General features: G+C 37.4%; 1 protein-coding gene across 3 annotated transcripts in view; it reads left to right on the forward strand.

The window, feature by feature from the left end:
• Window positions 1-15,675, forward strand: part of LOC115219650 (disintegrin and metalloproteinase domain-containing protein 10) — a 106,139-nt gene that overhangs the window by 74,792 nt on the left and 15,672 nt on the right. For 2 of the 3 annotated variants that reach the window (XM_036509607.1, XM_029789821.2), the window contains exons 9-13: window positions 5,046-5,218; window positions 6,756-6,954; window positions 10,582-10,735; window positions 11,778-11,882; window positions 13,116-13,200. In XM_036509607.1, the coding sequence (XP_036365500.1) occupies window positions 5,046-5,218; window positions 6,756-6,954; window positions 10,582-10,735; window positions 11,778-11,882; window positions 13,116-13,200 (716 nt within the window). The remainder of the gene's footprint in view (window positions 1-5,045; window positions 5,219-6,755; window positions 6,955-10,581; window positions 10,736-11,777; window positions 11,883-13,115; window positions 13,201-15,675) is intronic. The other variant, XM_029789822.2, reaches the window with a different exon arrangement.

A 15,675-nucleotide genomic window follows, 5' to 3' on the forward strand; every position in this document is an offset into this window, starting at 1 on the left:
AAAATTTTACGATAGAATTTGTTATTCTGGGTAACTTTCTGATACCCATAATAATATTTATGGCAAAATAGTCTTAATTTCATTTAAGGTTGTGGGAAACCACTAACTATCCTTTCTTTCGCTTTGTTTACATTTAGCATAACGGTTCGTTTCCGCCGTAATGATTTCAAATAGGCTCATTCGAAAAAGTAAAAAGAAATAGTCTAAGGCTTTACTCTCCTGAGAAAGTCTGTGGCTTGGTCCAGTTTCTTCAGAAAAATCACCGAAAGAAACAGTTTTTAAATTTTCACTCCATTCAGGTGCCAATTCATTTTCTTTATCGCTGTCAGAGTTCTCGGATTCACTGTTTTCACTTTCGGAAAATGAAACATCAGATTCATTATCAAATACCACGTGCTTTTTTTTTCAGTCATAGAGTTAGATTTATGAAGGTCTTCAAGTAGAAAATCCTTCGAATTCTGACTCGCTGCTTGATATAATGAAATTCGTATCCATTTTTTGTCAGAATTACAAATTTTGAAAACACAATAGGAACAAATTTCGGAAAAAAATCTCCCAAAATTCACGGAATTAAAATTACACTTTGATTGTTGTACAAAACTGTAGTTGAACTGTTTACGAAGTATAATACGTGTTTTCACGAATGTACTAAAGAGATTTGCTCTGATATTCTCATTTAAATATGAATAGGTAAATACGGGCGGGTTTGGGCGGTTTGGTCACATTAACCAAAATTTTTTTGGGGCGGCTTTGGGCGGTTTGGTAACGAAAGGGTTAAACACAAGCATGGCTGTGAGGTTTAAGAAGCTGGCCTTCTAACCTTGTGATCTCAGGTTCAGTTCCAGCTGTGCAGCACCTTGGGCAAGTGTCCTCGACTATACCGTCAAGCCAACTAAAACCTTGTGAGTGTATATGATAGACAGAAACTGAAAGAAGCTCACTGTGTGTGTGTGTGTGTGTGTGTGTGTGTGTGTGTGTGTGTGTGTGCTCTTGTGATATCATGGTTGTAAATTAGCATCACCTTCATGTAAGAGATGTCCATTTCTTATCTTCCATGAAAAACTTGTTTGGCCATAGGAGCAGGTGCGGGCTGGTGACAAGGACATCTGGCTGTAGAAAATCTGCCTCAACAAATTCCGTCTGACCCATGCAAGCATGGAAAAGTGAACGTTAAATGATGACGACGATGATGATTAGTCCTTACATTCTGTTGGTGTTATCATTTATTTATTTTTTTTTTTCATTCCCTTCTATGGTTATGGTTGGGAAGATAAGCTGATACCCACCACTTTTACAGGGTTTTCTGTGACTGATGAGATTGATTACGTTGCTGTTACAAATTGGATTTGGAGGGTGGGGGAATGTGTGTGTGTGTATGGGAACTAGAGGATTCACACCAAGAGGAGGAAGGAATGCGAGTAGTGGTTAGTCTGGAGCTTGTGGGTAGGGAGATGCAGAATGAATACTGAAACAGTGGCATGCACCTAGATTGCTAGCTCTGTGGAGCAGAGACTGTTGTATCAAAATGCGTCAGGGATGGAGATTGGAGTTAAATTGATGACTTCTTCTTTGTCAAATCATTTGAATGGCTTTCTTTTGGATGTTTTTGTCAAGAAGTAGTGTTGTTCCAAATGTAGTAGGAGTACTCCATTGTGGATCTCATTTGAGATTTCTTGAGAGTCAGCTGCTGTTCCAAGTCTGAAACATTTATTGACTCTAAAAGCTAAGCCTTTGTAAAAATGTGTAACACACATTAATCAAATTCATTTGTGGCAGATACTAGTGGCACGTAAAAAAGCACCCCAGTGTCATGCAAATGACTCTCGTGCTGGTGGTACATAAAAGCACCCATTACTCTCTTGGAGTGGTTGGCATTAGGAAGGGCATGCATCCATAGAAAGCCATTCCAAATCAGACTGGTGTCTGGTGCAGCCTTCTAGCATGCCAGTCCAGCCAAACCATCCAACCCATGCCAGCATGAACAACTGACATTAAATGATGATTTGTTACATGTAAATTATTCAGAGAAAAATGAAAATTTTGTTCAATGTATCTTACAACATTTTAATACATTAACTCTTTAGCATTTAAACCAGCCATATCCAACCCAGATGTTCTATTTATTTTGCTGTTCAAACCAACCAGATCCTGTCTGTTACACCTACCCCACAATATCATTCTAAAATTAAATAATTGCTTCATTGACAGCTTGAAGCTATGAGATAAGGCATGATTAATTCAAAACAATGTGAATGAGTAAACATTACATCTGACAGTTATGTGAACCGAAAAGGGTTAAAACTGAAGTCATTCTTCTGTCCATCATAGGAATCCAATTTTCCATGTACTCTTGCTATATATATTATATCACAGTATGTGTGTGTATAATGACTAATTTATACATATCCACAATTCTCAAGGATGGTCATGCATTATGATATTTTGCCTGGAGCTCACGTATAAATGGACTTAGTTTTTTGTATTTAGGGTTTTCCATACATTTTTAATCTTTTCATAAAAGTGAAAGGATTTTGTCGATTTATTTATTTCCACTGTCCACCTATATAAATCACAGTAAGTTTGTGTATAATGACTAATGCTTACATTTCCACAATTCTCAACCAGTTTTCACCAAACTTTACACATACACTACTTATGACCCAACAATGGCCATGCACTATAACATTTTACCTAGAGCTCCTATGTAATTGGACATAAATGGACATAGTTTTTTTTTGTATTTAGGGTCTTCCATACTTCTTTAATCTTTCTATAAAAGTGAAAGGATTTTGTCTATTTATTTAAACAATCCAAGGGCTGCAGATTTTAGCAAAGTGATCTATATTTGATTCTCACAATCAGCCGACCTAATTATGCATTTCACTACTCACAGTTTTGAACTGCTAAACATTATTATTGCCCTTCCTTAACTTGAATCTTAAACATTAAAAACTTCATTCATTCATTTCTATACGTACATACTTTTTTGAATGCCCGTTACTCCAATAATTCTGCATTTTTACAGTTATACTTTTCCATGACAATAAATATGCTTTTTATTCCACAACATATTTGTTGTGGCTTCATGCAGGCTTAATATGGATTCATTCCTCAATTGCCAGATTTCACTTAACACTTCAACAGCGCTTTTCTCACGGTAAAACAATAGATTTTCTGTGAATGACAGCAGTTATACATTTCTCAGATGCCTTTGCCAAGCGGAATAATGTATTTGCCTCTCGCCAACCTCCAACAATCTCTCGCCACTCCAGCTGACAGTTTTTTGTACTTTTTCATGATGGAAAATACACCTTTTGTGGCAGTTATAATGAAATTGCTTTCTTTTATCAGAGTAATAAGGCGTTTCAATAGAACATCTTTACCCCCGGGAATTACCGGGTTCACCAGCTAGTATATATATATATATATATATATATATATTCCTTTATTCTTTTACTTGTTTCAGTCATTTGACTGTGGCCATGCTGGAGCACCGCCTTTAGTCGAGCAAATCGGCCCCAAGACTTATTCTTTGTAAGCCTAGTACTTATTCTATCGGTCTCTTTTGCCAAACCGCTAAGTTACGGGGACGTAAACACACCAACATTACTTGTCAAGTGATGTTGGGGGGACAAACACAGACACACAAACAAAACATATACACATACATATATATACGACGGGCTTCTTTCAGTTTCCATCTACCAAATCCACTCACAAGGCTTTGGTTGGCCCGAGGCTATAGTAGAAGACACTTGTCCACACACACACACACACACACACACACGCTATCTATAGATTCTACTTCATATTACTTGATATAGATTTAACCAGTCAGAAATTTAGCACCTTAATTATTCAACCAATGAATTTCTCTTATTTCTTGTCACTAACTGTCTTATTTTTTTTAATGTACTATTTTGTTTGCAAAAAGTTTGGTAGAATTAGATTGTCACTACTTCTGTATTTAAATATGTGAATCAGAAAATGTATGCAAAAGTTCTTCATAATTTTATTTTGATACGGTTAGCACAGCAGGCTGTCCTTGGATTGTAGAGTGATCTGCTGTTCTTGAGGAGACCTATTGAGTCAAGTACGTCAACACCAACATCAAAATAAAAATCAAATGGAAACTGTAGTTAAGATACCTGTGCCAGTGGCACGTAAAAACACCATCCGAACGTGGCTGATGCCAGCGCTGTCTGACCGGCGTCCGTGTCTGTGACACTTAAAAAGCACCCACTACACTCACGGAGTGGTTGGTGTTAGGAAGGGCATCCAGCTGTAGAAACACTGCCAAATTAGACTGGAGCCTGGCGCAGCCTCCTGGCTTCCTAGACCCTGATCGAACCGTCCAACCCATGCCAGCATGGAAAACGGATGTTAAATGATGATGATGATGATATATATATATATATATATATATATATATATACACACACACACAAAATCATATATCGTCATCATTTAATGCCCATATTCCATATTGGTGTGATTTGGACAGTTTGAAAAGGATCCAGTGGGTTCATGGACTTCACTGTGGTTGAGTGTCTGCTCTGGTACAGTTTCTACAGCTGCATGCTCCTCTTAATGCCTACTAATCTGCAGGTTTCCTTTTTCATGCCATCAGCTCTGCTAATGTTGCCATGCAGCTTGCAAGTCTACTAAGCCCGAAGAAATAGTGGGTGCATTCTTATGTTAGATGGAAGTTGAAGTCCTTTTGTAGAGGAGCTACATGGCTACTCATGTTAAAGAGAGAGAGAGTGAAACACACATGCATTCAACTGAACACTCAGTGTATTTGATATATACCTGCAAATTGTATTCAATTCAGTGTTTTTAACTAATATTATTGTTCACATTTAATTGCCATACATAATTCTTCTTCATGGTTGACCTCTTTCATTTGCCAGTACTTACTGTATCTTTATATATTTATGTGTGTGTATCATGTTTGGATTAACTATATATACATACATACATACATATATATGTTCTTTTCTCGTTAATATTATTAGACAGTTAAAAATGTATTTTCTTTATAGCAGCAGCGGGAGGTATATGTGAAAGATTTCAACCGTTCCCCGAAGGTACAAAGAAAGTTGATAAGAGCTTAAACACTGGAGTTGTAACCCTTGTCAATTTTAGGCAACGAGTTCCTCCAAAAGTTTCTCAGTTAACATTTGCCCATGAAGTTGGTCATAATTTTGGGTCACCGGTAAGAGTTCTTTTGTCTTTTCTTCTTCTTCTTCTTGCTTCTGTTCTGTTACGCTGTTGAAAGTAGTATGCTTCATGTCTGAAATCCATGTCTGACCTTTAATATCCTACCTGTTCCATGTTCAAATGGCTAAATCCAGCCCTCTTACATCTACAATATTATTCTGAAAATAAAATATCACATCATCAACATTTCGAAGCTACAGGATAATGCATGATTCACTCAAAACAATATGAATAAATAAGTATTACATTTGACAGAGTAATCTAAATGCTAAAGAGTTAAGCCTACTAATTTATTGAAATTAGATCAAGAAACCATTTTTACAAAATGCTCAACAATAAGGGTATTATTTAAAATCTATAATGTTTATTGCTCAGTTTTGCTCACATGTAGCTGCTACATGAGTCAGGGATACATAGTCATATGTAGGTAGGTCTTTGTCAAATGAATGAAAAATTATGCAACTGTTTTATGAGAGCTTCCGAGTAGAATAGTATTAAAACATTGACACATTTCAATTGAGAAACAACAGTATATATATATATATATATATATATATATATATGGGTGCAGGTGTGGCTGTGTGGTAAGAAGCTTGCTTCCCAGCCACATGGTTCTGGGTTCAGTCCCACAGTGTAGCACCTTGTGAATGGACAGAAACTGAAAGAAGCTTGTCTGGCTTACTTTGCAGGCTCTGTAGGGTATACTGTTTTCAGTTCTTTCACTCTGAATTATTTCCTACTGAAAGTTTCATTCAGCTGCATTTAACGCTAATCTGCTCGAGTGTTAACTTCATTTAGTTTGTGTGAATGGGATGTAAAAGCTCTGTTGCACTGTTGTTCCTCTTCCTGTCCTTCAAAGAAATAGGAATTTAGGCAGAGGATATATAGACGTAGATAATCAGCTGTTTATCTTGGAGTTTAGTTAACGCCAGCTTTAAAATAATAACTATTAAATTTAGAATTTATACCTTTCACCTGCCTGTCGTCTTATATACTTCTGGAATCCATAGGTCACAATTTGTCTCTAGTTTCTGTGGCATTCAGGGGACATTGGATAAGTCTCCCGCTGAATCAATCATTAAACTTAACTTGACAGTGTGAACTGAACTAACCACTGCAAAGCAATCATCTCTCAGTTTTACTGGTCAGAGTGAGTCTTTATGTGGTCACTCTTGAAAATAGCAACCAGATCTCTTTCAAGTAACACCCATTTAACAAAACAAGGCTCATGGTTATAACAGCCTTTGTTGAATCAGGACTGGTTTTGAGCTAAACAACAACTATGCATTCAATATTTACTGTTAACTGAACCACTTTACAGTAGTAACTGTGAAATAAAACATTTTATAATCTTTTGGTTATCGACACAATACAATGCTGGTGATTTTATGGGTTCAATCATTTTCGTTCTCTCTTTCTCCACCTCTGTCTCTCACTCCCCTATTTTGAGATTTTGGTATTGTCTTGAGTATTTTCATAGCAAAAATATCAGAAATATTATATAACTTTTGTTTGTTTGTTTGTTTTTACAGCATGACAAAAGTGTGGAATGTGCTCCATATGGCTCAGAAGAAAAAGATGCAAATGATGGCAATTATATTATGTATGCTAGTGCCACCTCTGGTGATAAGAAGCACAACAGTATGTTTTCACCTTGCAGCAAAGACAATATTACACGAGTACTTGATGCTGTTATCAATTCAAAGAATGGGAAAAAAAATTGTTTTGTCCGTGAGTAAAACTGAGAATTTTTTTTTTGTTATTTTCAAATTGGATGAGATCCTTTACTATACTCAGAATGAGTTTATTTTGTCAACCCTTAACATATGAGATCTGAAAAAATGCAATGATATATGGAGGTTGTCTAAAATCACTAAGCAGTTTTGGAAGAAGGCTTCAATCTTATTGCATGATACCTTGGGCAAGTGTCTTCTACTATAGTTCGAGACCAACCAAAAACCTTGTGAGTAGATTTGTGTGATAGAAACTGAAAGAAGCTAGTTGTATTTCTGTGTGTTTATGTATATTATGGTATTGATTAGACTATCAGATGTTATACTTCACTGGTCACAATGCCTTTTGCATTGTTTCAGCCTTTGCATAGTGCCACTCCACTGGTTATATATATATATATATATATATATATATATATATATATTACTGTTTTATTATAGAGAGGATCAACAAAAAAGTTCTCCAGCAGTGAGAAATATAATTTAATGTACACAATATTTAAATATGTGCTACTAATAGTTTCATGCTGTGGAAACAATAATTCAGCAGATTTATATAATGTGCTTTGTGTTTTCAAACAGTCCTTCAGGCTCAATACATATGATTTATTTTATTTGAAAAACACACACTGGTCTCTGAGAAAACACAGTTTTTACAGCTGGATGCCCTTTCAAACACCAACTACTTTACAGTGAGCTTTTACTAATTGTTTTCAGTACTTGTGTGGTCATGTGCTGACATAGCCACACTGTTAGCCCTTCCACTCTTGACCCAGTGGAATATTCAGGATGTGATAGCTGGGGAGAAAGAGAGAAGACTGCATCAGTACTAGGCTGGTCTACTTTTCAGCTGAGTGACCTGAACCAATGTAAAATGAAGTGCCTTGCTCAAGGACACAACCTACTGCCTGATCCAGGCAAATAAGCCTACAGTTTCAGGACTGTGAGCTCCAAATCCTAACCATTAGACCACACACCTTCACACAACTCATACTCTACAGAAATACCACCCAATACTATAGAGTGAAAGTGCATGACTTAATGGTTAGGGTGTCGGACTCGTGATTGTAAGGCTGTGGTTTCACCTCCTGGATTGGACAATGCTTTGTGTCCTTGTGTAAAACACTTCATCTCATGCTGCTCCAGTCCACTCAGCTGGTAAAAATGAGTAAAACTGTAATGGACCGGTGTCCCATCCAGGAGGAATACATACACCTGGGAAACTGGTCCTATACTCCTTACTGAGTAATGTGGACCAACCAATATGAATAAAACTCACACGGTACATGTTCTATACAATCACCCCCCACACAACACATACTCCTACATAGTTGATGAATGAACAGTCTAATACACACCATCACCAACTCACATACTACACAATTGCCACTCCAGTGATGTAAAACAATTCACATAGGCTGTACTTTATACCAGTGGAACAATATTAACCATGTCACTCTGACTCCCTGTGTTTAATGTATGTGACATCCTTATTAGCATTTTCTTTTTCTTTTTTTTGCCAGTTGATGTTAATTTAACCCTTTAGTATTAAAACTGGCCATATCTGACTGAAATATTCTACCTCTTTTATGCTTGCACCTACCCTATAATGTCATTGTGAAAAATAAAACAATCACTTGATCAAAATCTTGAAGTCACAAGACAGTGCATGATTAATTTAAAACAGCATCAGTGAATAAGCTTTGCATTTGAATAAAATGACTGCTAAAGGGTGAAATTGAAGACATTACAGCTTTCCTAATCATACTGTCTATGATACTTTGGTTGGAAACCATTGTTCTACACATTCACTTTCGGACTCTGTAAGACATATAACACAAGTGACACTTCACATATGAAATACAGTCATCATGCAACAATACATCACAACTCCTGTACACCTACTTTACACCGGAAAAAGAAAAAAAACAGATGAAACACTAGAAACATCAAAACAAATCTTGCCACAAATGAAACATGTCTTGAACAAAACACAATCCTGCCCTCTCAAAAGACACTAATCACCACCTTAAGGTCATAGAGGGGCACTAAAAGCTCATGTGTAACTGTTGAAAACATGATGATACCCCTCATGTTATACTTGTTTCAGTCAGTGGACTAAGGCCATGCTGGAGCACTGCCTTGAGGGGTGTCATTTCAACAAATTGACCCCAGTACTTACTTTTGAAACCTGGTACTTATTCTTTCGGTCTCTTGCCGAACCACTTAGTCATGGGGGTGTAAACAAACCAGCACTAGTTGTCAGATGGCATTGGTGGTGGACACTCACATACACATACACAGACACACACACACAATGATGAACTTCTCTCATTTCTGTCCACCAGATTCACTCACAAAGCTCTGATTGGCCCAAGGCTACAGAAGACACTTGCCCAAGGTACCATTCAGTGGGACTGAACCTGGAATCATGTAGTTTGGAGGCAAACTTCTCACCACACAGCACCTATGCCCTCTTCCATTTCACAGACTATCTGTAGTACTTTATTGTTGATGATTGCTCTAATACATATATGTTGTACAATGGCACCCACTTGCATCATATTTATACTGCTAAAATTAATTGCAGTTCATCTTTAATTTTTTTGCAATCATTCATTCTTCATTGTAAAGCTGCTCTTTTTTCAGCTGGTGTCATTGCAAAGCTGGTCTCTGTCTGATGTTTCCTAATGGGAATCTTCAAATTGTTGCTGACGTTTTTCTTGGTGTCAGTAAAACCTTTAACATCTGTTGTGTTTTGCCAAATCTATTAATTTTATTTCACTTTTGTATCTGGTTTGCAAGATTCTTTATATGAATTGACTATTAATAAAAGAATGGAATTGAACCAGTGCATCTGTTAATAATATTGGCATAATGACTCTCCCTAGACACAACAAAATATTAATTTCATCCCAGGATTTAATATAGTACTTACTTACTTGTACTTGTGGCGACATTCACCCTGGGCAGGTTGAGTCGGCTTCTTCTACTACCCTTGAGGCATCTCGAACCATGGCAGTGGAAGAAGTTTCGTGGGAATATGAATTTCACAAGCGGTCCCCAACAATCTCGCATGTAGAGACATCCTGTTTGCCGCAGATTGTCCGCAGAGACAGAACGACCAAGGAGCCACCGGTTGCCGAAACAGACACTCTGAGGATTTTCACCAGAGCCCCGTCTGCCGGGTTGTGGCCCTATTACCACTTGGTATCAGACCAATCCGCCTTGGGTGGCCCTACCAGGAACCGAAGTTCCCGACGGCATAACTCTGACACTACTCGTTGCCAGCGTCCCCACTCTACTCCTTATTCTCATAAAGTTGTCCCCCTTTTCTTCTTTATGGTTTGTAAACTTGTAGATGGCTTGGTGACCTCACTAGTGCTGGTGGCACACACACACAAAAAAGAAAAGCACTCAGTCTATGCTGTAAAGTGGTTAGCATTAGGAAAGGTATCCAGCCATAGAAACCATGCCAAAGCAGACATTGGAGTTCGATGCAGTCCTTAACTCCATTGGATCCTGCGAAGTTGTCTGACTTTTGCTGGTGTAGGATATAGATGTTTAATGATGATGATAAGTTACTTTCCACTGATTTTTTTGCAATATTTTTCATATTCTATAGACAGCACAGCAGCGTTCTGTGGTAACAAGCTTGTTGAGGGAGATGAGCAATGTGACTGCGGTTATGAAGAAGACTGTATTAATAATAAATGTTGTCATTACCGTGGTAGCAAGGAAGGAAAGCAGTGTACTTTGAAAGCAGGTGCTAATTGCAGGTAATTCTTTAACTTGACTACAAACTATTTATGGTGTTGAAATGGTAGAACTGATAAAATGCTATGGCCAAAAAAGCCTTGTGTTATTTAGCTTTGTCTTTCTACATTCTTAATTGTAACCCTTTTCCTTACCATATTTCTCATGAAATATTGTCTTTATTTCAACTAATTTTGAAAATATTGAATTTAGTGAAATAACTCTGTCGTTTATTGAGCTGTTGTTTAAAACATGAAGTAACTTAAAATTTTGATGAACAGTTTAAATTTAGATCTCTTTGATACAAAGTTAGCATCATTGAACCACGAGTGATCTTAATCGAGTTGATATCAAAAGGGTTAAATTCATTGGGAATTTCTTATACCTTTCGCTTCTGGATCAATAAACTAAATACTAGTTGCACTCTGGGGATACATTGAATTGATTGTGGCCATCTTTACAAATTTATAGTTTTGTGCCAATGGAAGAAATTATTATTATCTACAGCAAAACTTTACGATTCTAAATACATTCATGCAAAAAATATTTTAATATTCTAAACTACTTAGTAAATCATACTGCAAAGTATGTCATATGATTTTAAATGATTATCTAGTCTCCAACAGGCAGGTGAAAGACAACAACTCCTGAATATTGTGAGAAAAGCAAAAGCTCATCTATTATGGCCATATTTGCAGAAGCAGAAGACTGGAAAACATTATCATGCAAGGAAGGGTAAAGGGTAGTATATCAAGAGGCAGACAGAGAACACTGGATGGACAATATCAAGCTGGTTGGTCAAGAGTAGCAAGGCTGTTGGAGGACTTGCACTTAATTGGGAAGACTCTCATTGGAGTGCCACCATTGTGCTGCAGGCATACAATACATGGCGAGTCTCATCTCAATAAAAATGTCTATATATTCAGGAAGTTCCTATGATGCCTTGCTATCAAATAGTTATATTTCGTTATTTTAATGTATCCACATCAATAATGGAAATTTTAAATAATTGTGTTTCTATTGAGTATTTTCCAGCTGCAAATAATTATTTTCTCTCTATTTCAGTGAAACATCAGGTCCTTGTTGTGATGGGTTCAAGTGTGGGTTCATAACTGATAAATTGTGTCATAAAGAAGAAGAACAAGGATGCACTTACAATTCTTCTTGTGAATATCCTTTATTGTGTGTGATTATAGTTTAGTTTTTGGTCAGTATTATATTCTATGATGATGATGGTAACTTCCTGGAGAACTGAGCCTGAAATCTAACTTGATTATTGATTAATAACCATTTTGTTCTATTTTCATCGCATTGCAAATGCTTTTGTCATAAAGAAAAACACTCACATCCTCTTAATTCAACTTTGAAAAAATAATTGGTGCTTCATACTAGTATATATTAAGCAGTTTTCTAAAACTTTTATTAGTCATGTTATGAAGGGAGTTAATTTCAATCTCAACCAACCATGTTGTTACATTGGACAAACATAACATCCGTATTAAGTTGGATATAAAGATTCCCTTTTGGTATTAATATTGTTTCTGTTGCTATTAATTATCTTTTTAATACACCCACTGACTGTTTGTACACATTCCAACCCCACCTTCCCTATACATCCCATCCCTTACACACCACCCTTGCTTCCCCCACACCCCATCACCACCACACCATGCAATACCACACCCCCATACCACATCACATCACATCACACCACCCCACCAGAATGCTGCACCATGCTCCAATCTGATCTGGCAAAATTTCTACAGCTGGATGCCCTTCCTAGCGCCAAGGATGTCCTTCCTAATGCCAAAGGATGCCCTTCCTAATGCCATGGATGCCATTCCTAACACCGTATATATATATATATATATATATATATATATATATATATGTATGTATGTATGTATTTGTGTTTGTTCCCTCACCACTGCTTGACAACCGATGTTGGTGTGTTTACATCCCTGTAGCTTAGCAGTTCAACAAAAGAGACCAACAGAATAAGTACTAGGCTTACAAAGAATAAGTCCTTGGGGCGATTTCTTTAACTAAAGGCATTGCTCCAGCATGGCTGTAGTCAAATGACTGAAACAAGTAAAAGAAAAGAAATAAAAGAAAGGTTGATAGACAGCATAAAAGCCATTTTGTGGCTCATTTTTCCTTACTGTGGTGATGACTGTGTCCAGTGCTACAGAAAAATTATTTTAATTCAAAGTATTTTGATTTCAAATCCTTGCCATAATTTTCTATACTTTGGTAAAACTAAAGCAGAATCCATGTACAACTGCATAAAATAGTTATAGCCTTTGATTATCTTTGTAAATTATATTTGTTGCTGTTTGAATTGTTTCTGTGATATTCTTGTAAAACCATTGTGAGTTTCATTTTTCTTTAACTGTGTCTCACTGGTAAACGTGCGACTTGTCCAACTCCATCTTTCAAGAAAAACGAAACACTGTGCAACCACAACAGCAAAATTTGTCTCGATGGTGTAAGTAATGACATTCTATCTTTCATTTTAACTTTATTGTAGAAATACACAGCTTTAACCTTAAGGATTTCAGATTATTCTGTCAAATGTAATGCTTATTTATTCACATTATTTTGGATTTATCCTGCACTGTTGTAACCTTGATATTTCAATGATGTAATTGTGTATGTTCAAAATGACATTCTAGAGTAGGTGTGAGATATTGGATCTGGCCAGTGTGATCATAAATTCTTCTTCTTGTCTTGTGCCCTTTTCAAGCCTAGCCAGGCTCATGGGCCCGGTTTCCCGGTTTCTATTGCGTATGTGTGTCCCCCACCCCCCAGTTGGACGGGACACCTGTCCATCACAGCATTACTCAAAAAGCAGGAAGAAAGAGTGAGAGAAAGTTGGGGCGAAAGAGTACAACAAGGGTCACCACCACCCCCTGCTGGAGCCTCGTGGAGCTTTTGGTGCTTTTGCTCAATAAACCCACACAACGCCCGGTCTGGGAATTGAAACCGCGATCCTCCGACCGCGAGTCTGCTGCCCTAACCACTGGGCCATTGTGATCATAAAGTAAGTAGAATATTGTGGCCAGATATGGCTGGTTTAAGGGCTAAAGAGTTAATTAAATGTCTGATAAAACATTTCACACACTGAAACATTTCGTAAGTCAGAAATAACTGTATTGATGTCTCATCAGATGAACCAATATTTGATATGGCAGGGCATCAAAATTCTCTGAGAAATGATCTTTCTCTATGGGAAGTAAATGAGAAGATAGTATCTTTTCCTCCTTTCTTCCTCCCTCTACCTCTCTCTGTTTGTGTGTGTGTGTTTAGAATAAAAAGCTTCCCCCTCCCATTCTTCACTGTCTCCCTTCCTCTACATCCCTCAGTTGTCTCTGTCTTTCTCTCCCCTTTTTTTGCATTATTTCTTCTCCTCCTTCCTCCCATTTTCTGTCTTTCACTTTTTACTGCACTTCTCTGTCCAATATTGCTATCATTTCTTCTTTCTCTTCCTTTCATTTGTGGCATTTCATATATTTTGTTTACTTGTCTAATTTTCTCATCTATAGCTTTATTTTATCTTTTATTGTAACCTTAACTTCTAAATGTGGAGGCGCAATGGCCCACTGGTTAGGGCAGCCGACTCGCGATTGCAGGATCGTGGTTTCGATTCCCAGACCGGGCATTGTGAGTGTTTATTGAGCGAAAACACTTAAAGCTCCATGAGGCTCTGGCAGGGGGTGGTGGTGAACCCTGCTGTACTCTTTCACCACAACTTTCTCTCTATCTTTCTTCCTGTTTCTGTTGTACCTGTATTTCAAAGGGCCAGCCTCGTCACACTCTGTGTCATGCTGAATATCCCCGAGAACTACGTTAAGGGTCATGTGTCTGTGGAGTGCTCAGCCACTTGCACGTTAACAAATGAGCTGCGACGTCACTGGTGCCAAACTGTATCGGCCTTTGCCTTTCCCTTGGATAACATCGGTGGCATGGAGAGGAGAGGCCAGTATGCATGGGCGACTGCTGGTCTTCCATAAACAACCTTGCCCAGACTTGTGCCTGGGAGGGTAACTTTCTAGGTGCAATCCCATGGTCATTCATGACTGAAGGGGGTCACAACAACAACTTCTAAATATAAATACCCAATTTTGCAGTCCTATTATTCCTTTTAATTATTTGCAGTTTCTATTTTTTGGATATTTTCTATTTTCTATTTTTTACTCAGTCTTTTCTAAATTTAATTATTGATTATTGTTTATTTCGTTATTAACATTGACTCCCTCTGGCAGTGGGAGAAGAGGACAAGAAGAGAAGAGTAAATAATAAGGGGAATGGAATGGAGAAAGAGACAAATTTAGTGTTGTGAACACTGTTGTGAGTAATGCTATGTGCCAAAAATAACTGTAAGTTGAAGTCGAGTTGAAAGGGCAAGACAGGCAAAAAGTAGAAAAGTAAGACCAATTAAAGCTTAACTCTTCCGTTACCATATTTATTTTGAGATGCTGTTTTTCTTTCAATTAATTTTAATTGAAAAAAAAAATTTAGTAAAATAACTTAGTTATCATTAAACTAGTGTTAGGAACATAAATTGTGACTAAAGTTTGGTAGAAGATTTTAATTCAAAACTTATGGAAATGAGACATTTGTACTACAGATCCATAGGTGGTTTCAGCTGGGTTGGTATCGAAAGGGTTTAGAGAATCTTATATAAATTATGCCTTACACAATTTTATCTCAAAATATATATAAAACAAACAAATGAATTCATGGACACTAACACTCTACTTGCGAAGACCTGTTGAGGCAAGTGGAATCAAAATCAAAATCAAATTCGATGACTGGCGTCTGTGCTAGTAGGGTGCAAAGAGCACCATACGAGTGTAATCATTGACAGAGAGGCTAACCGGCTTCTGTGCCAGTGGCACTTAAAAGGCACGATTCGAGTGTGATCGTTACTAGCGTCGCCTTACTGGCACTCGAGCCCCGT

This window comes from Octopus sinensis, linkage group LG15, assembly GCF_006345805.1.
Source record: "Octopus sinensis linkage group LG15, ASM634580v1, whole genome shotgun sequence".
Classification (NCBI taxonomy): domain Eukaryota; kingdom Metazoa; phylum Mollusca; class Cephalopoda; order Octopoda; family Octopodidae; genus Octopus; species Octopus sinensis.